We start from the raw sequence: 25,307 nt of genomic DNA, 5'->3' as shown, positions 1-25,307 counted from the left end.
TTATTTTCTTGAGATAATTAAGCCACAGACAGACAGACAGACAGACAGACAGACAGAGATTCCTGTTGTTATAGTTAGATTACCCATCTATGCACACCCTAGTGCCACACCCATTTAAAAAAAGTGTACTCCACCTTTCCTTGGCTGCTTGGGTGCACCTGCCCTGCAAGGCTGAGTCAGGGAGCCCAGGCTCCCTGACTCTCTCTCCCTGAAATGTGGCCCGACAGGTCTGATGGGATGACATGCTCAGAGAGATACAGAGAGAGAGAGAGAGAGAGAGAGAGAGAGAGAGAGAGAGAGAGAGAGAGAGAGAGAGAGAGAGAGAGAGAGAGGAGGGGGGAGGGAGCATAGTGGTTGCTGAGCGACTGGCAGCCTTGTCAACCAGGTGGAGTCAGGTGGAGCCGCCCAGGACTGGGACAGCAGCATAGCTCTCCAATGTAGAGGGGAGTGACTAGTGGAACTACAGCTACACCCTGACTGCCACCCCAAGGAATAACAGACTGTGGAGTTTTCTTTTCCTTATCAACTGGAGAGGGAAATCTAGCACTAGACTGTCAGAGTGAAACTTTATTCCCCTCTGCTTTCTCTTTCACTCACTCCCTCACTCTGTGTCTCTCTGGCTGGAGCAGGGGGCAGGTGGTCACTGTGTGAGCTTGTACAGTACACCGGAAAGAGAGTGAGAGGAAGAGAGTGAAGGAGAAGGAAGGCGTGTGAGACAGAGAGAGGAAGAGAGAGAGAGCAGAGACTGGACGGGACGGGTCAGACATGCTTCGCTATGGCTCGTCAAGAGCGGTCACCAGCACCACCACCGATGACTCTCCGGATCTTTCCAGTGAGGTAAATGATCCCCTGGGGAGAGGCCAGGGCATGAGGACTCCGTCACGGGACACGAGGAATGCACACCTCCTTCCCTCTCCACTCTTCTATTCCTTCTTCTCCCCTCTCTACTCTGCATGTCTCTTATCACAGTAATAGCATGGCTAGTTTGTCAGTCTGTTGTTTGGTGCACTAGCTGACAAATCTAGTTGGTTTTCTTTCCCTTCACCTCTGCTCTTTCCCTGATTTCTCCTCTTACTCTCTTCTCTTGTCTCTTTCTTGTCCCTGGGCAATTTTTTCCCGACATCTTCATCTCAGGGTTAATCGCTCTACGTTTCATGATTTGTGGTAATTTGCACGTTTGCAGTGAGGCATGTTCAAAGGTGAGAGTCTGTAATGAGAGCTGGGCACCTGGGAGGCAGTCCTGTTATGTATATTTTATCAGGTCTATCAAGACACGTCACTGTCATAAACATCCATTCTCACTTCTAATGAACTTAATTCATCCAAAAGGATTTATGTCTTGTATATATATTTATACCATGCATCAATGGGGCTACATTTATCTCATTGATAATGCCATCATGTTTTTACTAACAGCTAAAGATGAAATAAACATAGTTTGGAAACCTACCTCTATCTACCAATACATAATGGGATGGATCCTGGGAGCTTAGCTGAGCTGATGGTACTCAGGCACTTGGGTTTGTGTTTACTACCATCAATGCTACAAATCTACAGTGTGGAAAAGTTGTTTTCTCAACCACTGTAAATTAATTCTGTGTTTGTGGTAGAGGTGCAATGGCCTACAAATATATGAACAGTCTGTTAATTTCATCACTAGTCATAGTGCTAGCCATGAAACTGCTTCAGGAGTTGATATTGTTTTTAATTATGTGAGCATGTCATCAGTTATTACCTTTAAAACCACAATACAAATGTATCAGCTAAAGTGTTTCACTGTAAGAAAAAAGTTTTGACAAGTCTGTCTGTATTTGTCTGTTATTTCAATCAGAGGATGATTCGGCGTCTCAGACTAACACTGCATTCTGGGGAAAATGGACAGAAGGAGACCATGAGCACCCACTCTGACTCTAATGTAAGTCTCAAAACACACACACACACACACACACACACACACACACAGACTTACACACTCACATGGACACACAAACACAGACACTCCACCTATCCTGTGTAATCAATGTGGTATAATTTCCCTATCTCAGCCCTCTTTAACTGTCACACAGTCTGTGCCTTTCAATCTTTTTTCTTCATATAAACACAGCATACACACAGTCAATGAAAGCACGAATGGTGGACAGGTGTGAATGTGGGCAAAAAGTATGCTTTGATCTAGTGCTAAAACACACCATAGACTGCCTGTACATTACAGAACGAGTAAGGTATGGAGCAACAGAGATTCATGGCTCTTTTGTTATCTGGGCCAGTTACGCAATTGGAACCACACAGGGGTGTGTACACACACATCTGTTTCTAGTTTTGCTCAGTGGTCTGCGAAAAAAGTTTGTGAATGTATTAGACGGAAATCACATTCACTTGTGTCTATGCTCTATATTGTGTGTGTATTGAGTAAATATTGGTCAGTGCGCTCACCCCTTCGAAACCTGTTGAGGTGACTTATAATGTACATTACAGTGCCGCGGCCAACAATACACATAACCAACCAGTTCAGTTGTCTTGAGCTACACTGAGAGCTGCAGTAGTATCATGTTTACCGTGTAGGATTGCTCTGTTTTAATGGAGCTGAGATCTAGGAAGTGGTGATGTAAGAGGTTGACAGCATCTCAGTGTGGTCTTGTGGGGAGGTTCGGGGAAGGCTGGGCGCCTCTCCTAAGAGGCAGGGAACGTGACAGAAAGCAATACTACATGTTCTGTGTACCTTGGCCTGGAATATTTCAGTATTTATCTAGCCTCCCCCACTCTTGTACTTACCATCAAAGTTCAACTGATAGCAAGTCGGCTAATGATGTAAACTGTGAATCTCTGTCCCTTGGGCTAGTGTTAAGTGATGAACATTTTGACCTTATGTCTGGTCCTGGCACTGTTAGTATAGAGCTTCACCAATGTGGAAGATCTTCAGGGGTAGTAAACAAAAACGTTTTGTTTTGTGAAATGGCTTTCCTGTTTGACATTCATGTTCTGTCTGAATTGCCTATTTTGTGCGACACGTCAGCTGTGGAATGAGACCAACGTGATGGTTACGGAGGACAGGAGGGTCAGGTGCCGACAGCGAGGGCCTCAAAGGTGTTCGCAGATGACACAACACGAAACGTGTCTGTGTGTGGGGAGTGAGGGGGAGGCCAGCTGTGCCCTGCCCCCCTCTGCATAACAATCCCCACTTAACGAGCAGCTCAGCACTAACAAGACTAAATGCTCTGGAGCGGACAGGACAAACTGTACATGACATTCATCATCACAGCCAGTTACCTTCAGAGACTCTTACAGATCAGCAGTGTAAATGATGAGCATGTCAAGAATGGGGTTAGGGGTTCCTTAGAGCAACCCCTACCTTTCCTCATCTCCTCAGGTAGCAGGCATCACGCACGCTAAGAGCCCAGTGCAGGTGACCTCAGTGCCTCAGCCTCACCTTGTTGTCAGGTTAGCCTTGAGTACATCAAACTGTAAAATGTCAGGGACATAAGACATTCCCCATGTCAACATGAATCTTCGAAGTAAGGCTGTGCAGTCTTGAAACAGCCCTTGCTACATGAAGTGGTCTCTCATGTACTGTGGAATTTGTATTGAAGGTGACTCCCTTTCAGTATGCACAGCTATTACTTAAATGAAACATGGCGTTGAATGAAATTTAAGAACCCTGTGACAACGGAAGACAGAAAAGAACTGCTAATTAAAACAAGCAAGACCAGAAAGCTAAGTGAAGGAGGGTGGAAACAACCAGGACGTCTTACAGAGATCTTCTCTTTCAGTCGAAACAATAACAAAAAAGTGACCTGCCATGAAATCTTGAAGGGTGTGTCCTGTAACCTGACACCGGCTGGAAATAGGTCTGTCAGTGACATCAGGCTGGATGTGGTGTAACACATCTACTACAGTACTATGCATGAGAACAGCCTGGAGCTGCCACATTTCATAAACCTGGGCCTGCAGTCACATAGCTTTCATCAGCACATGTGGTTTTAGTCAAAGAAAAGTGCCTTCAAAGTTAATGCCATCCGGTGAATATTTACAATACAAAATGAGTCAGGTGGCTGAGCGGTTATGGAGTCAGGCTCGTAATCTGAAGGTTACCGGTTTGATTCCCGGCTGTGCAAAATGACGTTGTGTCCTTGGGCAAGGCACTTCACCCTATTTGCCTCGGGGGGAATGTCCCTGTACTTACTGTAAGTCGCTCTGGATAAGTGCGTCTGCTAAATGACTAAATGTAAATGTACTAGACATACTGTCCATGTCCCCCCTCCCCCATGTGGATGTGTCCTGAGGAAAGGAAAGGAGGCATTCAGCCTGTGGAACTAGTCTTGCATGAGACAGTTATGTGTGATAAAACTCACTGATATCCTATCAACTGTGAGAATAGAGATCAATCTGACATCCAAATATGTACTTGTCTTTTTGGATATTTCATCCGCCTTTCCATGATCACATTAGACAGTTTTCCAGTGGTACCTTAGAGCAGGTTGAAGTCCTTTTGGAACAACATGAAAATATCTGTGGGGATTAATGGACACTGTTTGACTTCAGTCAAAGATTAGGGTTAGGTAAAAATATTACATATTCTGCAAACATTCAAATATTAGTTCTGTCATCGTCAGTATGGGATATATGCACGCAGTACTGCCATAATGACCTCATTGTGAGTGTGTGTATTGTACTACACAGCCATAAAACATAATGAGGGCCATTCTTCTATCCCATCTGTTAGAATTCACATAGCCAATTAGGAAGCCTCATCATTTCTGGTCAGACTGCTCGTGGATTGTGTGGTGTAGAAAGCTCTATCCAGCAGATTAAGCCATGAAACAACACTGGCGTCATTGTTGTAGTTCTTCCTCTCTTATCTCCTCTGGAGAGACTGCTACCTTTTCCCCCATTTCGGCTCTCCCCTCCACTGACCTCCTCTCTCCTGACTGATTGGAAGTCTTGGCTCAAGTTTACTGTGCAGATATACGTCCCGCTCATTTCTTAGAAAGATTTTTATATAGATATCAAATTCAGACATCTTTCTCTGAAGCCCTGTTATCGGGTTTAAGAGCGTGCTAACATCTATTCCCTAGCTCTTACTACACCCAATGTGTGGACATTGCTAGGAAACACTGTGTAATGACTCAAATCAGACTGACTATTCAAATGACAGGTGATCATTTTTGATACCATAAATAAATGCTTTGCAAATGCATTGCAGTATTCATCCCAGATTTCTATATTCTACCATTCTAATATGGACTAGATATAATAGTAATAACCATGACATTTTCTGTGTAAATGTAATTTAAAGAAGAGAGTAAATAAAGAGTTATTGGACTTTTATGTTTGGAAAAATGCATTGACACAGATACTGTGTGATGCTCTGTTTCTCAGCAGGAAGTAGGAGGAGAGAAGGAAAAAGTTGTCAATGGGACACGAAAGAAGAATGGCTTGATCCAGAGAGAGAGACCGGCGGGCAGGGAGTCACCTGAACAGGTAGAGAACCACACCCTGGCGGATCACTGACATGCTCTACAGTACAGAGTCTCCTGCTGAACTTTCGGTTCACGTCAACTTACTGAATTCAAGTTTCATGCAAAGGTCTTGCACACTTGCAGACTTCTTACACATGCTGTATGGAGGAGGGGCAATGCTGAGCATTTTGTGCTGGTATGTCATAATGTACAGTATGGATGCATATTATGACATACCAGCTCACAGAGCTGATGTTGCCCGGCCCAGTCAGAGGCACACACGTTCTCTGTCCCCTGGTCATGCTGTTCTGTGGCTTGGGGAAGGTCATTGTGCAGGCTCCAGTGTTGTTAAATAATGTAGAGCAGTGATGCGCGGGTGTGTGCTTGCGTGTGCGGACGGAATGACTGATCCAAAGTATAGAGAACACATTGTTTCATTCACAAAACGAGACTGATCAAATATTAACACCTCACTGTTTTTATCTGTGAGACGGCAACCATATCTGTGTAAGTCAATGGATTCCTCAGGTTATAAATGACACACAGTGACCCTGTGTACGTCTTGATGCTGATATAGTGTGGGAACACACCTGTGCTCCTTCAGGCCCTGTTTCAGAGAAAAACAAAAGGGGGACAGCTGGAGCTCATGTACTGGGTTGCAGAAACACGACACCCTCGCTGCACCCTGCACTGTTGTAGTCACTGGTCCCCAACCTCCAGTTTAGACTGCTCAGCAGCAATACTTGAAATACCTAAGCCTGCACAGGTACACAAACACACACACATGGGCACACACCCACATGCACACACATAGAGACGTACACACACACGCACAAACTCTCAGGCAGGCACACACAGACTCTGGCCCAGTGGAGTGTGCCTCAGAAACCTGAGCGGGGCGATCCTGTCTCCCTCAGCACCTCGCAGCGGTGACCAATGGGGTGCAAGAGACGCCGCAGCAGCCAGGGCCCAAGGTGTACGGAGTGGTGCAGAGGACAGGCTCCGACAAACAACAGGAAGTGATGGCGTGCGAGTGGTCTGTCAATCACCTGAGGGATGAGATGAGATACATCAAGGAGGTGAGTGGTGGAGACCAGGAGACAGGGATGAGCCTGATTCTAGTTAAGGATTGTGAACAAACAGAGCTGTGGCCTGCGGTACTCCTGCCAGCCCTGCCCTACTTACTATTAGCATGCTAGCACACAGCAGGCACCACTCACATCCTATGGATTTGATCTAGCCTGATAGAAGCACTGAGGATGTGGGACTTCATATCCGTGTTGTCTCTGTTTCCCACAGGTGAGAGACTCCTTGGAGAAGGTCAGAGAGCGGATGTATGGCCAGTTTGGAGGAATGCAACAGTCAATGGAGAAACTATCTCAAGAAATCAGGGTAAGACAATCCTGTACTTACGACTACACAGAAAGTGATAGTAAAGGTCTGTAATTTACTCTAAACATGTAGCTAGACACTAAACCATGAATAGATGTGGGGGGTATGATTGCTCCGGCCTGTCTCTCCAGTCGGCAAACTCCCAGAGGCGGAGTCTGGAGGCCGAGGTGAGGGTGAGAACAGCAGCTATGGAGACATTCGACCAGATGAACAGCTCCCTCATATCCTCCAACATCGATCTGCAGGTACAGCATTTATAGACAGGCCAGTCACTGCCCCATCTCAGCACACAGCATTTGAGAACTTGTCACACACAATTCGACCACATACCTCTTTGTAGAGGCTTATGACCCAACAGAAAGCTACATTTTATTTTTAATGACAGAACAAGCAATTTAATTGTTTCTTTCCCCATATGACTTTTATATGACATGATATTCTGGATGGGTTTGAGGAATGAAAAGTAGGTTCCTTTGCAGAAATCCATCCTGGAGAACTGCCAGAACCGTGTAGACAAGCGGGATGAGGTGAGGAACCTGCGCAGCTCCTGTGAGAAGGCTGAGGAAAAGCTGAGAGAGAAGGAAAGACAGCTGGTGGCTACAGAGGCTGAGAACCGCACGCTTAAACTACAGGTAATGCTGCACACATACCATACTGTACTCACACCCTGTGGACATTGACCCTAACCCTAACTCTAACCCTAACAGCCTTTGATTTGTAAATATTTGAATGAACAGCAGAAGAAGAGACTTATGGCTCTGCATGTGGACAGCAAGCTGTCGCATAACTGACTAGGGATGCTAAGTGCCATCCTTGTGCACAGGTGTTGCACCAAATATAGCAGCTGTGAATATGAAGTTCATGTTTTTTGTGATGTGCTGAACGTAGGCTGACTGGTTTTTCATGGACTGGAAAACACATTTTTACCACTCGATGGTTGGATGTCTTATACCTCAGCTGGACTAACTGGATGTTTTTCAAATATATACAGAGGGGCTCTGAGCCTTAAGGTCAGCAGGGATAAAATATCAAATGGGCAGTGTAGGCCGCTTCACCAGTATCCTGCACACAGTATTTCCCTCTGCTTGTGCTTGAGCTGACCTGGCACGTTTGTTTTGGGTGCGACCCGCATGGATTCATTGTTGATCTTCCTGTTTGTCTCGTCAGCAGCCTTCTGGGCAACCTTGTACCTCTTGAAGTTCATTAAGTCGAAACCCAGGTACATGCTTATGTCATTAGTCATGACACATATGCAAGTAGTGTTGTCATATTCATCAAATGCCTCTCTCGGTTCTTCATTGTCAACATTCTCACCATTGATGATAATCACAGAAATATGTTCAAATAGGGGAGCCTTGTTTTTAAAGATGCTATCGACATCTCTCTAGGTTGTTCCACAGTATCATTTTTTTATTGTTGCTGTGGAACAACGAACAAATGGTGGAACTTGTTATTCCACAGCCAACTAATGGGCAAACATACAAGTAGTCCTGAGTTATTTATTATAATATAGCTTTAAATAGAACAAGATCAACAAGATTACTTTGTTTGTCCCTAGGGATATTTATCTTGGACAGAAAGGCTGCCACAAATAATACATCCAATGAAAGTGTGGTTACAGACATACACCACGTAGCACCAACAAGTGCATTCAAATACAGTCAATTCAATTATACGCGTATTCCATCCGTACTAGTGCGGGATATTTCTACCTGACTTTGAGGTAACCTCTTGGTCCCTAACATGTCATACCTTGCATTGCTCAAGTAGTATGATCTGTTTCCAGTCTCATCTACTGCAGGGTGAAATCATATTTCTGTCTCTTTCAGTCTCCTTATTCTGTGCTTGATTTCATCTGCTTCACGCTCTGGTTCAGTCATCCAACGTTAATCTTCTCTCCCCAACTCTCCTCATTCTCTAACCGATGGGCCTCAATATCTCCCCTGATTTCTGGACATTCAGTTTGAATTTCATGTAACAATGAGTGACAGGTCATGAACGCAGTTTTCTGTCTCACGGAATACAACTGTGAAATCAGACTTGACAGAGCATTACACGCAATGCTATAACGAAATGAATTTGACTGTAAAGTGACAACAATTACCCTTCACACTATGCTCTCTTCCTTTCACCATGATATGAGATTGTACATATATGCTTTGTCTAAACATCAAGTTGTGGGCTGTGCAGGTGGAGACGTCCCAGCAGACCAGCAGCCAGGCCCTGCAAGATGTGACAGCCAGGCTGCAGAAGCAGCACGAGGAGAGACTGAGGGAGGAGCAGAGAAAACACAGAGAGGAGATTGAGAACCTTCAGGTACATGACTTAGGCTGATTTATGTGATTTATATATAGTATATATATGTTAGTATATACGTCAAGATATATTAATCATGAAGCCTTACTTGCAGGCAATGTTTTAAAGCAGGGCAGCTTCTATCTACTATCTTGACAATGTGTCCGTGTGCAAGACTGAGAATATTAACATTTAACACTCCCTCTAGTGGTTAAAATAATAACCTGTCTGTCAGTGATATTTTTTAACCTTAATGTTACAGGCCCAAATTGATGAGTACGTGAAGCGACTGGAGGAGGCCGAGAGGAATGCGAAGATCTTAGAGGCCAAGATTGCTGAGAGAGACCAGAGGATTAGTGAGGTTGAGCGCCTGCTGGACTGCATGGGACAGGTAAGATCGGCACAACAATACCGAGGAGGATGTTCAGTGCAATATACCAAAATGACATGTTGTCATTTGGGACTGTCACAGGAAAAGGGCCATCTTCAGATGAAACTGCAGGAGTGTGAACAACGTCTTCACTCGCTGGAACTCACAGACAAAACAAATTCATCAGCTTCCAAGAGGTACAAATACAAACCCATGAGAAAATCACAACTGTACAGTTACATAGGAATCCTCATACCATTATAGAGCCAGTGCAGATACTAAACTTATTGTGTGATGCACAGTGAATTCAAAGAGTTGACAGACTGCCAATGTCTCCTCAGGTCTCAGAAGCTTGAAGAAGAGGCATCAGAGCTCAAGGAGAGGATAAAGCACTTGAACGACATGGTCTTCTGCCAGCAGAGGAAGGTCAAAGGCATGATAGAGGAGGTGCGGGCCATCTACCATGTCAAAACATTCATTCAAAAACATAACCTTCAGTTTAGTTTTTAAGTATCACATGATTCTTTTTTTCTGACCGATGTCTAGGTTGAATCGTTACGAGCTAAAGTGGCACAGAAGGACATGTTCATCTCAGAGCTTTTGGACAGAATCGCTATTGTGGAGTGTGAGGTAAAACAACATGGTGACACAAGCAGACACTGTCCAATAAAATGTGTTGTCAAACTACGTTGTGGCGTAGTTTGTTGTGGCCCAGTGTGGTGTGGTTTAGTTTTGCCTGGTCATGAAAACTACCCCTTACTGCAACTCTCTGAGTGTTGGTCTGCATGTACTTTTATTTTACTTCATTTTACCGTCACACTCAAAGTGACATCACGTTCACCTTGCTTGTGCCTTGAGCTGTTCTGACTCTGTCCTTTGATCTTTTTCTTTTCCTAGAATAATGAGTTAGAAGACAACTTGAAGTATTTTATGTCTGTGCAGAGTGCTCCAAAAGAAGTAGTGCAAACCAGAGAGATAGGAGTGGGCTGCAATCTGCCCCCCAGGTAAACATCACCAACAACTGTGCCTTCTTCCTCTGTGTCTGCTAACACTCCTGAAGGGAAGTTTTATTGCTACGTCTGATCCTGTTTCCACAGACCTGAGGCGATGAGGGTGGATGATGAGCCTGATTTCCAGCCCCCCCATGTTTACCCGGAATTCCTGCCCTCCCCAGCCCAATTCCAACCCAGGCATAGACCAGCTCAGCCTTCATCAATCAAGCTCCATTCCAGAACACACCAGCCAGGTCCTCTGCCACCCAGCAGACTGCAGTCTAGTTTACTGAGGTATTCTCCTTGTGAGTACAGCCGGTCCCTGCAGTCCAGTCCTCCAAGGTCCCGTGGAACTCTGACAAGTCCAATGCTGTCCGAATCTGCCACTCTGAGCCCAGTGCAGTCGGGCCCCGACCAAGACATCTCAGTACAAACCTCAGACACGGCCTCCAGTGAGGAGAAGCCTACTTCAGGCCCACCCTGCTCTCCAGCAAGATCCAGTCGTATCTACACTCCTTTCATGAGACTTATGGAGATAACAGCAAAGATTAATATAGAGTAGCTAATCATACAGTATTGTTTGATATCTGGGGTGGAACACAGTTTGCACTGCTTTGTAAATCACGATGGGAGTATTCTGTATAGGCTGTAAATAGTGAAAATCTATTGACAGTGAATGTACTTTCATGTTTGTAAAGGTTTATATTTATACTGCGTCTTTTTCTGCAATTTTTCTCAAAACATAATTATTATTTTCTTAATCCCTCATATATGTACACTAAATATTTATGAAATATACAGTATGTTGTGCCTTTGTTAAAAGCTTGCTTAATGATACCCAACATTGGTTGTGGGAATCTCTTACTTTTTCCTGCAAAATGAATATTACCTAAGTTAATATGGGTGGATAGGCCTACAAAAGGACTACCTATGTCTTTAAGGAACTGCCATTCCTGAGCCAATTAATTGCATAAAGTCTAACGAAATTAGTAGATTTTGTCTACACTGCCAGGACTGTGTTGAAGAGGTGTTGATGAACCAAGAAGCTAGAGGTCTATGATGTGCCTTTCTGAATGAGACATATCCAGTGAATTGTTTAAATCAGTGTACTTGAAAAACCTAATAAAACTATCCCATTAGTGATTGCTTTTGTCTGAGACCTATTTTGTTTATAACTCCAGAATAAACACTGAGAGGCGCTGTCGATTCACGAGTAAGCACTGACCGTCTAGTCTGATGTATTCACTTAGATACAATTCAAACTATGTTATGCGCTTGACAAAATCACAGCTTGTTGCAGTAAAAACTAAATTGTTTTCTCAAGTGAGTATTTTAAAAACATTTTCAATAATAATTCAATCATTGGAAATGATAAGCGCGTTTAAAAGTCGTCACTTCCTGATTCCGGTTGTCAGGTCTGCGCAGTTGTCAACAACCATGAAAGAAAGAAGTAGCACATAAACACTGACTTAGCGGTATCATGTGTAAATCATGTGTAAAATGTCATAGAAATGATACCTAAATCGGGATAAAGTCTTTTTAAAAGTGTATTTGTGAGTTCGAGAAACAATGTCCTCATCGTGGACAGAACGTCAGGGACAAGTGGGGGATCTAAGGAACAAGAGCAAGGAAGAACTTTGTGAATTGCTATCACGTCAAGAGAAATTACTGTCCAATAAGTGAGTACAGTAGACAGCTACGTAACTGTATTTAAGTAGTAGTAGTAACCTATTTTGAACAATTTAATAGCATCTTAATGCTATAAACCACTTCAGAATCTAACATCAGCAGCCAACCTATGTAACATACAGTTACAGTTAGCTATCTTAGATAGCAACTGTGTCGATGAATGACTCACAAGATAGTTAGCTAGCTAACGTTATATATTTACATGAACAGCAGACTGACCGATTTATTTTTATTATTCACAGGCGTTTCATACAGACCCTTCCAGACAAAGGTAGAAAAATCTTAGACTTTGCAGAGAGAGTTCGTCTTGCTCTGATCAACAATGAAGAAGAGAAAAGCAAACAGGACAAGCTGGCATCTGTCAGGTCAGAGTTACAGTCCAAATACCAGCAGGCTCTCACACAGCGAGCACCTTCTGTCCACAACAAACCTGAAACATCCCAACAGGGCCGACAGGGTGGGGACGCAGCCTTGGGGAGGGTCCAGGACATGGACACATCCCCCCTGTCACCCCATATGCAGCCAACTGTCCTCAGCCAGCAAGACAACACTGCCTCCTATTTATGCGCTGTAGTAGCCATAGAAACCAGTCCTGCTGGCAATACTGGGTTCCCTCAGAACTCCGACAGTCCAAAAGAGAGTGACCTAGCCGAGGCCTTGCAGAGGGTCAGCCTGTCTGATCCCACTACCGTGGGTTCCAGTGGATCCTCCAAAGACGTATCCAACAGCCCTGTAGCTAATGCTAACCCCTTCTCTGGAGGCCAGCCAATGAAAAAAACTCACTATACAGAACTGGTGGAGAGGAATGAAAAGAACCCTGAGACAAAAAAGCACAAATTCAAACCTAATCAGTGAGTACACGTTGAATTGCTGTGTGTCAAAGGAGTGTGTCTTTCTTAAGTAGAGCTGTTTATTAAGATGATGAATGCCCCAGATGAGGGTCTATAGGCTTTTTTTTTCTGTCCTTTTTGAGGAAGTGATATATATTTTGACAAAGATCTCCTTTCTCTATCTTCAAAGAACGCTAAACCCAAGAGCCGACGTCTCCCCTTCAGGGTCCCTGTCCCCCGGCCCTTCCACCGGAGGCCTTGTTCCGTCTCCGCTCTCTGCCGAAGTCCGGAGGGAGCGGGACAGGAAGCACCTAAATGACATCACCGCAGCCAGGCTTCCCCCTCTGCACCACAGTCCTGCCCAGATGCTGTCCCTGCATGAGTCAGCCTGTCTGCTGCAGGATCAGACCAAGAAACAACTGGTGAGAGGCACACGCACCGCACTCACCGACGGTTCAAACCCACGCCGTCGTCACCGTCATAAAGAAACACTGCTACATGTGCAATCATCTGACATGACCTTGACATAGCGTGTGCTTTGATATATCCACAGAGATATGATATGGAAAAATATGCCATTACAGATATACCTGCGTTTGGAGCGGGTAGCTTTTGATGAAGTGTCGCTCCTGCTCAGTCAGTGTCGTTTTGATTCCAGGAGCTGCAGGCCAAACTGGCAGCCCAGAAGCTGTGTGACGGGCTGAGGATCAGTATGGGCAGCTACAGCCCAGAAGGGGGCCCCCTGGCTGTCTACCGGGAGGTTCACGACGACGAAGACTCGGATGAGGACTAATCCTGGGAGGCCGGTGCCGGGAGGGTGGGCGGGCAGGTGGGTAGCCTGACCCATGACCCCGAGATGACAGGCTCTGGGCCCTGCATCAGGGCCAGCAGAGATTTATCAGTACAAAGGCAGCCAGCCTCAGAGGAGATGCTCATGGACTTGTTGTAAAGTGAGGACCAGCGAAGTGGGTGTTCCAGACTTTAAGCTCAGGGAGGTGAATGGAGACAGACTTGGTTAAAGGCCTTTAATCTTCGGTGATTTAGAGTTGTCACTTGTGCCGTGTCAGCATCAACACTTGCTCTAGGGTCCTCACTTTGGGCTGTGTGAGTCTCATGCAGTGATCATCTGGTGGCTGTGTAGAAGGATTGTCTGTAAAATCCCCTTACACAAAAGAATGTGATATGTTGAGGCTGCTGTACAGTATTGTGAGGCATGTGGTTTATTTATCCAAAAGACTGAAAACCGACGATATTCTGTACTTGTGGATGTTGGACTTGTGAAATAAATATTTTTTATGATTACTTTTTTGTATACAAACAAAGGGTTCTTTACATCTTGTGATTACATCTCCATTTGAGTACTCTGATTAATGCTTGATTGTTAATTGCTGTTGGTGATAAACCGGTGTGCTGACATCTTCCAGCAGAATGTTTGGTTAACCCTGCTCTGATTTGATGAGAGCAATGACTCAGCCGTCGTTTAAGCCTGTGAAGTTATCAGTGGAGAAATCTCTGACACGCTTTAGAAGATTAATATAAGGGTAGTGAAATATCGAAGCTTGATGGAATCGGCCCAATGGCTGAAATACATCTGGATTGCATTTGGATCGTGTTACTGCTGGTAATGGCAGAGTTTGATGGGATGGCAGCAGTCTGACGTGACATATGGCAAGTATCATTTCTCAGTTTTACTAATGCTGATAAGGAGTGCCAGCAACATTAAACCTCTTCCCAAACAGCCATGCCCATTCCCAACACATCAATTCCAAGTCTTTCTGAACCTCTAACTGAACATTTTACTTTTAGAGGCCTATGATTCAGGAATTTTAATGAGGAATAAAAGAGAAGTGATTGAGGTGGAGCTCGGGGGGGGGGGGGGGGGGGGAATGAGGCAGAATTCACATGGGTCTGAGCCTAGTGGTTGATGCTCCTTGATAACCTCTGGTAATTGCTGCCGAGGCATTGGTGGGAGCTGCGCTGGAAAAAACACCATCTGGCTGCTGTGTGTTTAGACATAGTGTCTGATGGACTCCAGAAAGACTGCTCAGACGTCCAATAATAAATATGTCAGCGAGCTTCAGAGAGGATCTTCCCCGTACTGGGATTAATTAAGGCCTACCTTGCTTACATAAATGTGGAGACTGTTACCAATTATGGGGTGCTTTTTTCCCCTGCAGCTTTTCTCCATGGTATCCGGCCCGTGCTATCACTCACAAGCACGTTGATATGGCTGAGCTGGAACCAAGTATGCGTCCTATGGCCAGAGTCTTTAAGTTGTTCGTTTTGGAGGTTGTTTATACTTGTGGTGAATCCCACACCCCTTCCTTCAGATTAATAAACCGCTCATGAGGTAGTCTGCAAGTGATTTACTCCAAATGCAAGTCCGAAATCACATGTCTCCGGGGACAAGGAATAATTTGGACTTGGGAGGGAAAATGGCATATGATTTCAAAACTGCCTCTTCAAAGACCAGTCTCAGCCCCGTCTTGCAGTGAACATATGATGTATAGACTGGCACTAAGCTCAATTTGGACTCTCAGAGGAATGATTGCATTATGTTTGCCAGGTTACACAGTCGTGAGGTCATTTGCTTTTTTCCTTTCACTCCACTTATGTTTTTCTCGTCCTTTTTTCCAAGCACATACTTCGGATATGCAAAAGGAATATGAAATAATGCAGCTCTCAGAAGCATGATTCTGCAGATAAGGTTTCAGTTTATCCCTCATTCCAATTAGTAACAGCTCTGCACTTTCTTACCAGGTCCAAATTGAATTATGCATTCCAGATTTTGGGGGTTTAATTCATTTGTATTTTGATACGTGCCTTGTTGATGAATTGTACACGTCAATATGTTTTTCTTTTTATGATGTAGAGGTTGTTTTTGTTTTGTTTTTTTACTCTGTGGTATTTGCTTGGGGTATGTTTTTCATAATAAATCCCAATGCGTGGAAGACATACCTCAAAGCAGGTTAGAAAATGTCAGTGTTTTGATAACACATCAAATGTTTTCATTGAGTTGGTGCTGTATGACTGGTGTTACTTCTACATTTTCACATGGTGACGCATGTGTAGCAGATAGAAGGGCCAGACATTCTTCTGGGTCTGGCTTTGTGTCTACTGTCTTTTGACCCTTCAGTAGGTCTACCACAGTTGTTTTGTGTGGAGTCAGATGGCTGAGCGGTGAGGGAGTTGGGCTAGTAATCTGAAGGTTGCCAGTTCGATTCCCAGCAGTGCCAAATGACGTTGTGTCCTTGGGCAAGGCACTTCACCCTACTTGCTTCGGGGGGAATTTCCCTGTAGTTACTGTAAGTCGCTCTGGATAAGAGCGTCTGCTAAATGACAATGTAAATGTACATGACATACTGTCCATGTCTCTCCCCATGTGGATGTGTCCCTCCAATTGTTGACCTGGCAATGCCATGCTCATGATACTGTAATGGTGACGTTGACAGTTTATTAAGTGTTAATACTGCTGCATCTGTGGACATGTTTCTTTGAAACAGACCAGGTCATTGAGCCCGTATGACAGACACCACACCAAGTCCAGGTCCCAGTGCTCTCCTCTAACTCTCATCAAGAGTTTAGAGTACGACGTGTGAGAGAGGCAGCAGCAGCAGAAAGGAAGATGGTTGTTTATGTCATCATATATTCCAGAAGAGGAGTCATCATGCGTGGCCACAACAGTCCTGGAAGTGTCTGCAGCTGCCTTGCCATCAACACCACATGCAGACAATAAGAGCCCGCCGAATTCCCCGGCTGGTGTTGATCCTATCATGGCACACCCACAGAGACAGAGCTAGCTGAATCTCTCTCTCTTCAGGCCAAGACCAAATATTCCCTTCACTATGATGCTGTTATTTATTTATACTTTAACAGTATTTTGCTTTAATATTTTATCCATGACTGTAAACAAACTGGCGTGTGAATGGTGAAGATAATTCAAAGCATGTGCATGCCTTTGTGTCTGTGTCATGGCATTCATAGATATGTCCATATCTACAGTCTATTCTGGATAAGTATGTGTGATTCAAGACTTTGCCTTGATAGTCTATGTTAGTTTTGCCTGGAACAATGTTTACCTTACAGAAGCTGTATCCCTGATCACATAGGGAAATAGATGATATGGCTGTAATTAATTACGATGATGTATTCAAACCACCTCAGGCAGATGGACCACAGAGGTTTGTTTGCCTTCTGCATGTAGCCTCCAAGTTTCCACACAAGATGGCAGTAGCACCACTTTGTTTACTGTAATCCTCTTATCCTGTAATCTCCAACCTTCAACTGTGGACAACCAATTTTTTGTTATTCCACATGCTCCACTTGAAATACTGTAATTAGCCAATTAGTTAATAGCCAATTTAATGGACTCAAGAAAAACACAACTCTCAGGAAATCTATGAGGATACCGGGTATGATGGGGTACTAGGGGAACTAGTGTCAAAATGTATGAATGAATGCTGTTGAACAGCTGTCAGCTGTCATTCGCAGTTGGGAACTGACATAATAGTGTTCAATTCCAGATCGTGAGGCCCTGCTGCTCTGAGGTGTGGTGGGTGGATGTCCCCAGTGTGGCCCCCAGTGGACCACAGTCCAGCACCTGCTGAGGCCACCGCTCTGGGATCCACATCTATGAATCAACCAGGAGGGGCGAGAAAAACCCTCCCCAGTATGAAATCTAGTGCCTGCATCTGTGCCGGAGCGAGGACTCCCACAACTGTTGCTTGGAGAACTTTGCATAACAATCGTGAGGCAGCAGGGAGAAAAGGCGGAGGGAGAAAAAAGAAGGAGGCGAAATGGGCTGCGGAGCTCGGAGCGGGCCAAGAAGCTGCCAGCGTCCCAGCCGCCCCACGTCTGGGCTGGCACGCCATTAAGCGGGCAGCTTCGAGACCTGTCAAAAGCTCATCACGGCGAGGAAGCCGTCTCCGTGGGGATTCTGCAGGGGTGCCAGGGCACGGTAGGGGAGAGAAACCAGAGCCTCCTGCCCAGCAGCTTGGTCATAATGAGGAGGAAAATTCCCATTCTTGTATCCAGATTAATGTAACAACAACAATGTGCTTTTGTCCATCTTTTTTCTTTCTTCCCCCCCACCCCCATTTCTTCTCATCAGCTGAACCACAAGTTTTTATATCTGATTTCTATATCTTTAGTCCTAGATCATTTATGTAATGGAATAACAACGTGTTATTGCATCGAGCAAAGCACAACCACAAGCAAAGCCACCTTCACTCATTCAGAGCAGTTCAGAAGTTACTTCAGAGCATCCTGAAGTAGGAGTTTGCTCATTCTGAAGTTGTGCAATATCATAATATTGCACAACTTCAGAATGAGCAAACTCATTTTTGGTGTTGTCAAATAACCTTTGTAAGTGGACATTGTTATATTCAAACTGACAGAGGAAACATGGAATGTCTTAGTGTGTTTAGTAATGGCCTGGTAGAAGACATGAGAGATGTTGTCATTGTGCTCTGATGACTTTGGCCGGTGTCAGTTATGGCATTCAGGACCCAGAATACCAGTTTTAACTCCTTGGCTGGGTCATTTATATGTGACTTCATATGACTTCAGCTGTCAGTATAACGGGCGTGATAAATACAATGTAATTCTGTTTTTCATTATTTTCATTCTGTTCCAGTGAAATCATGCTGCCTAATTTATGACAAGCACTAGGAGTGAAAATGTACAGCTACTTCAGGTAGACTTTCAAATTTGAGAGTGCTAACTTCATTTGTACGATCATGAAATATAGCATGTCAAAAAACATTATTGCCACCATTATTCATTAGGTTTCAATTGTGAAAGTGAGATGTGGCATATCACTTCTCTAAATTAATTAATATTTGAGTCTTAAGACAGATATTAGCAGCACCATGTTTTATGTCACAAGGTATCTGATAAGCTGCTGATGAAAATGTAGGGACTGTGTCTGCCTATATGCCTTTTGGTAAGAACTTGTGTTCTATGCTGCATGTGGTAGTAAAGTTCTGCTTTGGGCCTTGTGTCTTACAACAGTAGTAAAAAATCTGCAGTAAAAAAAGAGGCAATCCTTCTTAACCCACCTCATAACAATTACAAGGCCTCTATATGGAACTGCTGGCTTGTTTATATGCTCTAATGTTGTGTCCACGCCAAGCCTGCTCTGAGCCTGGGGGCCTGGTGGTTTTTGATTGCAGCAGGGAGTGTGTTGGAGCGCAGAGTCAGCATCACGATTCTGGCTCCGCAGGACGGCTGGAGAGGGGGATATGTCAGAGGAGTCTGGGTGGGTGTGGTGGTCTCCGCCTGTCTGTCTGTCTGTTTGTTTATTTGTTTCCTTGTTTGCTTGCTCTGAAAGTCTCTGTCGGAAAACCAGGAAGCTTCAGTTTTCCTTCTTTTATCACTTCCATGTCTCAAATCCTAAGAGCAAGCATATTTCTTCAATGAAGGCTGAGACGCGATCCAAACATTAATTACCATAATGTTCTCCAGATCGTCTGAACTAATAGTCACAGATGATGCTTAATTTGCAGTTATTGAACACATTTGCCAACTACTGTGTTGTGTTGTTCAGTTTTTTGCTTGTCCGAAACAATGCTGCTTACTGTAAATGGCTTGTCCACTCAATTACAGTCTATGGACCAATGTATGGTCATGCCATGAAGATTATACCAGCTCATAGAATCAAAGGTTATTGAGTTGACACTGGCAGATGTGCAGTAATGAGTCTTTCAGTAAGAAAGGCTCAAACTTCCACTCCAATACAAAGTGAAGTAGTAGTTGACCCTGTTCTTGCTCATTCTGGGAGTTTTACATCTCAGTTTACTCCATGGTCTTCTAACGTTGTTGGGATGGGGTTCTGGTATGACTCCAAATATCTCGAAATCCAATCTATTAGGGTGTTATTGGTGTTGAGAGCATCTGGATAGGCCACCATGGTCATGTTTGGTGTAAACTGAGAACTCAGCATATGCTTCAAGCAACACCTGACAGGTTTGATGACTTCACTGTCTGTGGACTGTTCTTGGAGAACAGTCTGGTTTGGGATGTTTCCTGTCACCACTGTTGTTTGAAGACTTATCTCACGGTGCTACTGCAGTGCCACATGGTCTGGGTAAATTTGAAAAAATATTTGAAAAAAAGGAGGTAACTTCATAGTTGTCTTGAAGTTCACAAGTGTTGGATGTTCAATGTGTATGTTAGCCACGTAAGCGGGGGTGAACCTGGCTAAAGAAAGAGTTCCACCAGAAGATCATTACAAATAATTTTCCACCCACAAACATATGGTTGAAATACAGAATAACTAGCTGTTTATCTACCAAAATCTCTTTTGACGTAATACCGAAATACAGTGAGGGTAAAATGGGGGTCTGGGGGCGGAAAAAAGTGCCGCTCTCTTCCTGTTATGGAGGGAAGTTCTTCTGATTCGGTTGTAAGCGGGCGGAGTGTTATCCACCAACTCACTTAAACGAAATTCTTAAAGTCTGTTCATCTTTCACTTTGTTCTCTACCAGCACCAAACAAAACAAAATTAGAACGAGGACCGTGACCGATGGAGAATGCATCACACTCTGGAGGGAGCTGCAGCTGGTCATGCTAGCCTGATGCATACGTACCTCTCTGCCCCAGCCCCTGCAGGTGCCGCGGAGCTGCTGTGTAATAGAAAGCAGAGCTCTGACGATTGGAGAAGGAGTGGAGGGGAGGGGAAAGGAGGAATAGGCACATGGGAGGACAGCAGAGGGGCTTCTCTCCTGTACATGTTTTACATGCCTCATGGGTTGCCTTCTTAGACAGGTGCTGTCACTCACACTGAGGCAGCAATCTCCACTCTCTCATATCACTTTCACTCCATGTGGAGACCTGTGATTGGCTCACAGAGATGTACGCCGTCCGTGTGACAATCCACAGAGCTTCTTGGACGAAAGTTGTTCCAAGACGATGAGAAATGACGATCAGGTCTCAAGGGGGGAGTGAGAGTGTTTTTATTCTGGAGAGATTTTTATCTTTATCTCCCTCCTTTCCACAAAAGAAATACTGTCGACACTTGACAGTTATTGAAATACCTTTAACGACACAACATCATCTTCAAGCCCTGCAGGATTCATATTTCTACAGGGGACGATTCATCCTAAACTTACATCTGCTGGTGAAATAAATCTGCCGGAAGGGAACCACGGGCTGACCCTGTCCAACATCAGAGGGTATCCCCTCAGTCGTGGACGGGGGACTGGGGGAACATCGTCAGCAACGGCAACACACTCAGCCCCTGTGAGTGGCTCTCGGCTCGATCAAGCCCTTGGCAACGCTCTCGAGAGTTCTTATGTTTCTACGACATTGTCTATCAATCCGCTCCCAACAGAACGGCCATTACCGAGTCAGCCACATGAGAGCTTTCTTCTCCCCTGTCTCCCCGACTGGCTCTCCTCTTTAGCTCAAGAAGGGGGTACAAGTGGTCCAAGAGATTGGGTTCTGTGCAAAAGCGGCGGGTGTATAAAGCTTGCTCTGTGGGGTCCTCTTTCACTGACACAGTTGTAAACTAACCCTTCTTCCCACCAAACCATTCAGTTTCGCTCAGCTTTGTGGTTAGGGTGGGTGGGTCGAAGGAAACGTTCTTTTACATTTTAATGACTTATCAAAGCCCTTATGTAATCGCTGAGGAACACGGCGTGCGCCAAAGAGACTATATTCTGCAATCCAATATGATACTTTCTCTTGGCAGGCGTGGGATAATACAGACCTAAAGATTATGTGACATTTCATGACATGTAGAGTATGAGAAGCCTACACTGTGCACATGGAATTCTGTCTGGCATTCAGTACTGGCCCCAGTTGGCCCTCTTAATACATCAACATCTCTCCTGGTCTTGTCCAGCCTAAGCTGCAGTCTCACCAATGTGTCAAAGAGAGTTTTTAGTGAGGAACTCTATGGACCACTTTAGATTGTCTCTGCATGGAGGCTGCTCCCACACTGTCAAAGCTGTCTTTGGTTAATGCTGTGGTTTTCCTCAACTGAGAAGCAAAGCTGGCCAAACCTTTGCTCTCACAATCGCAGCAGTCAGCAGCACGGGCAGCAACTACTACTACTTAATGAGCAGGTACGTAGTTAAGTGTCTAGGTTTTCTGAGAAGGTTTCTTGAAAAGTATATTTCTGTCTCTCTCTCTCTCTCTCTCTCTCTCTCTCTCTCTCTCTCTCTCTCTCTCTCTCTCTCTCTCTCTCTCTCTCTCTCTCTCTCTCTCTGTCTCTCTGTCTCCCTCTCTCTCTCTCTCTCTCTCTCTCTCTCTCTCTCTCTCTCTCTCTCTCTCTCTCTCTCTCTCTCTCTCTCTCCCTCTCCTTCTCTCTCACTGTCAGGTATGTGAATGGTTTCTCCAGCATAGGCTCAAGCTAGATCCTCTCAAAGTGGATTCACATTGGAATTGTATCTGATACACAGACTCAGTTTTACAGTTTTACAGTCCACTGCTGTCTTCAACAATCGTGCACAATAATGTGGCATTTTCCAAAATCCTGTTCTGTGCTGTTTGTCTTTGGGAGTGACTGGGGCATTTATTGATCCCAGAGCCTCTGGCACAGGGCCAGGGTTGGCTCGTACATCCAGGGATGTGTGAAGGTTATGTTGTTTAACTAGAGGAGGCAGGTATGATAAACACCCTGAGAGGGCAGGAACAGGAGGGACATCTGCTCCCTTACTCACTGGCCTGACTGCCTGCATAACTGAGAGCAGGCCTTGAAGGAGCCCCCCTGTACTTCGACCCCCGTACCTTGTCCTCTGACCCCCCCCCCCCATCACGCCCCCGCTTCTCCGCTCAGCACTTCCTCCGTTGTGGCCCTGATACGACGAGAATATCTTGCCAAAAACAAAACAAATAGCAAAGAAGGAACTGGCAAAAGGAGCCAGCCAGCTGTGTCTGTGGCTGGAGGTCCTGTGTGAGTATTCTTTAATCCTGACACCTGCAAGCCATTTCATCATGATTTACAGTGGGGGGAATGCAGGCTGTGGGCGGAGAGGCCAAGCAGGGAAGTGTTTTCGTAGCAAATGACTGGTAAAGCACTGTTGTCGCTTACTGCCCAGGCATTTGAAGTTTGTTGCCCTCTAACCCACTGAGAACTACATTTTGTCATTAAAAAGCATCTGAGAAAGAAACATATGTTTCATTGTGTGTTTGTGTAAGAGTGTGTGTGTGTGTGTGTGTGTGTGTGTGTGTGTGTGTGTGTGTGTGTGTGTGTGTGTGTGTGTGTGTGTGTGTGTGCCTGTTAGGATAAATAGGCTGGAGGTCTAGAGACAGGATATTGGGTCCACATGAACAGCCACCAAACAGAATCTCAGCAGAGCATTATTGACCTGCTAAACCGCCCTTGCTGCCATCATGTCTTCATCCTGGGTTTGGTTTCAGTTTTACATATGTACATTTCTGTTACATAATTGCTAGTTTAATATTGCATTGAGTTAATGCAGGTTAACGTTTGAGGTGGGCTTTTTTGCATTGAGGTTTGATAAATAAATGGCATATGTGTTGAACAGTGGAGCTAAAACAGGGTGTTCACATGCTGTGCAGGATGAAGTTGCCCACCCTTTCTCTTTATTGTCTTCTCTACTCCCAGTGTCTGTCCACTACCTCAACTCTCTGGCTGGCTGGCTGACTGGCTGTCCACTCCCTCAACTCTGGCTGGCTGGCTGGCTGGCTGACTGGCTGTCCACTCCCTCAACTCTGGCTGGCTGGCTGGCTGGCTGACTGGCTGTCCACTCCCTCAACTCTCTGGCTGGCTGGCTGGCTGGCTTTCCACTCCCTCAACTCTGGCTGGCTGGCTGGGATGTTTGTACAGTACATTTGTGGTGTGAAAGCTGATGTTACTCATTTACCTTCCCCTTGCCAGGCATTACCTTCAGATAAGATGGAGGCACAGGAAACAAAGTAAGAAAGAAAACAGTTATGGTAATTGTTTGCAGTTTAAAAGGAATAGGAATGAGTCTCACTGAAATTCATTTCATGCCTGTTTTGCCAGGCGTGATGTTGAAATGTCACTGTTAACTAACCTCACTCTAAATTATTTGTTCTACAAAGGGTGTGTTGGTGGATGCTATTCTAGAAAAGCAAGGATTGCTCAATGGGGCCATTGCAATGCATCTTCCATCCACATAATTACTCCTTCTCTACCACCAAACACAGAGCAAACTCAGGGCTGTCCGTCACCGGTGCCCATTAGGGCTGAGAACATGTCAGCGATGGGGCAAACAAAAACCATATTGAGACATGGAATTAACACCTTTCTCTCTCAGGAGCATAGATGCAGGGCTCTGCATGGTGTGCTGTTAAATTATAATTCCCAACCGTTAAACCGACTCCTCGCAGTCTGCCCAGAAAAACACGTCCTGCCGTGCGAGGCCCTCACGTCGCTGCTCTGCTCGCCCAAACCCCCATTGTGGCCGGGCAAGGAGGGGACTCACACAAGAGCGACCTGGGAGTGACATCAACAACTCTGGATGGCTGAGAAAGGAGAGTTTGTACTCGACCTCTGCCTTCCAGTCCAATGTGTCCAGGCTTGACCAACGTAGCTTGCTTTGTTGTACGAAATGTTTACGATTTGAAACTGGCAAGCATGAGACCATTGTTGGTCGGAGAGACTTTATAGTCAGCCTGAAAGTACTGCAGTGATGTAGGAAGAGATCCAGCCAAAAATGGCTCCCATGACACAACATCACAAAAAGGGAGGAGTTTGCTACCAGAAGGCAGGTGGTGTCTCTGGCTCATTCTCTGTATGACATCAGCCTAGAGCAGTGTGATTGTGGCGATTAAGTATATCTTCATTTCATTATCACCCATGTCACTGTCACGGCCCAATTATTCATCATATTCAGTTTCCTGATTTGGTCCCAAGAGTGTCTCTCATTCACACAGCTCTGCCAAGCATCTTGGATCCCACAGTTGTCTTCTGGTGTCAAGGTGGCTGGGTTTAGGATCCTAGACTGCACCAGCAGACAGCAGAGTTTTATGACACACAGCTACAGCGCTGCATCCTACTTGGCTGCTTCTCCTGTAGCTGCACTCAGTCTCTCTCATCCAGACTGTCAAGCAATGTTTCCAGTGTTTCTCCCAACCTCTCGTTAGTCATGATTATCTTCTAATGTTGAGTTTGGGGAAAGAAAAAAGAAATATGAGTCATTAATCATTCCCCTTGGCTGCATCTCGCCGACCTGAGAGGGTTGACAGTAAGTGGACTACACAATTAAAGATGGACCTGACTAAAAGATTGGAACACAGTTCCGAAGTAGCGATGCAGGCTAAAGGTGGTTAATGGACGTGGCAGCAGTGT

At 45.0% G+C, this 25,307-nt stretch overlaps 2 protein-coding genes across 5 annotated transcripts; both read left to right on the top strand.

Annotated features, from left to right (window-relative positions):
- The first annotated feature begins 429 nt into the window (after positions 1–429).
- On the top strand, positions 430–11,635 carry myzap (myocardial zonula adherens protein). Of its 4 annotated transcripts, none has more exons than XM_062471267.1 (14): positions 430–837; positions 1,832–1,915; positions 5,377–5,478; positions 6,374–6,535; positions 6,756–6,848; positions 6,980–7,093; positions 7,316–7,480; positions 9,039–9,164; positions 9,406–9,534; positions 9,616–9,710; positions 9,855–9,960; positions 10,060–10,143; positions 10,456–10,517; positions 10,611–11,635. In XM_062471267.1, the coding sequence occupies exons 1-14, from the start codon at positions 766–768 to the stop codon at positions 11,065–11,067; spliced, it is 1,851 nt and encodes a 616-aa protein (XP_062327251.1). In that variant the 5' UTR covers positions 430–765; the 3' UTR covers positions 11,068–11,635. The 4 variants fall into 4 exon arrangements, with proteins under 4 accessions (XP_062327251.1, XP_062327249.1, XP_062327250.1 ...); XM_062471265.1 differs by having other exon boundaries at positions 431–837; positions 5,380–5,478; positions 10,411–10,517; XM_062471266.1 differs by having other exon boundaries at positions 432–837; positions 7,328–7,480; positions 10,411–10,517.
- Positions 11,636–11,796: 161 nt separating this feature from the next.
- On the top strand, positions 11,797–14,326 carry polr2m (RNA polymerase II subunit M). Its single transcript, XM_062471268.1, has 4 exons — positions 11,797–12,184; positions 12,437–13,045; positions 13,215–13,446; positions 13,683–14,326. The coding sequence occupies exons 1-4, from the start codon at positions 12,075–12,077 to the stop codon at positions 13,815–13,817; spliced, it is 1,086 nt and encodes a 361-aa protein (XP_062327252.1). The 5' UTR covers positions 11,797–12,074; the 3' UTR covers positions 13,818–14,326.
- Positions 14,327–25,307: the final 10,981 nt, after the last annotated feature.

This window comes from Osmerus eperlanus, chromosome 10 (genome assembly GCF_963692335.1).
Source record: "Osmerus eperlanus chromosome 10, fOsmEpe2.1, whole genome shotgun sequence".
In the NCBI taxonomy this organism is placed as follows: Eukaryota; Metazoa; Chordata; class Actinopteri; order Osmeriformes; family Osmeridae; genus Osmerus; species Osmerus eperlanus.
Note: the sequence above shows the minus strand (reverse complement) of the source record. Positions and strands in the feature narration are given on the sequence as shown.

What these genes read in the sequence shown, in the direction of transcription:
- myzap (XM_062471264.1), top strand. Translation starts at nt 766, where the DNA reads ATGCTTCGCTATGGCTCGTCAAGAGCGGTCACCAGCACCACCACCGAT. An exon ending in ACCGCACGCTTAAACTACAG is followed by an intron (nt 7,481 to 9,038) that starts GTAATGCTGCAC and finishes TGGGCTGTGCAG; the next exon opens with GTGGAGACGTCCCAGCAGAC. An exon ending in TGCTGGACTGCATGGGACAG is followed by an intron (nt 9,535 to 9,615) that starts GTAAGATCGGCA and finishes GGACTGTCACAG; the next exon opens with GAAAAGGGCCATCTTCAGAT.
- polr2m (XM_062471268.1), top strand. Translation starts at nt 12,075, where the DNA reads ATGTCCTCATCGTGGACAGAACGTCAGGGACAAGTGGGGGATCTAAGG. An exon ending in CACAAATTCAAACCTAATCA is followed by an intron (nt 13,046 to 13,214) that starts GTGAGTACACGT and finishes CTATCTTCAAAG; the next exon opens with AACGCTAAACCCAAGAGCCG. An exon ending in ATCAGACCAAGAAACAACTG is followed by an intron (nt 13,447 to 13,682) that starts GTGAGAGGCACA and finishes TTTTGATTCCAG; the next exon opens with GAGCTGCAGGCCAAACTGGC.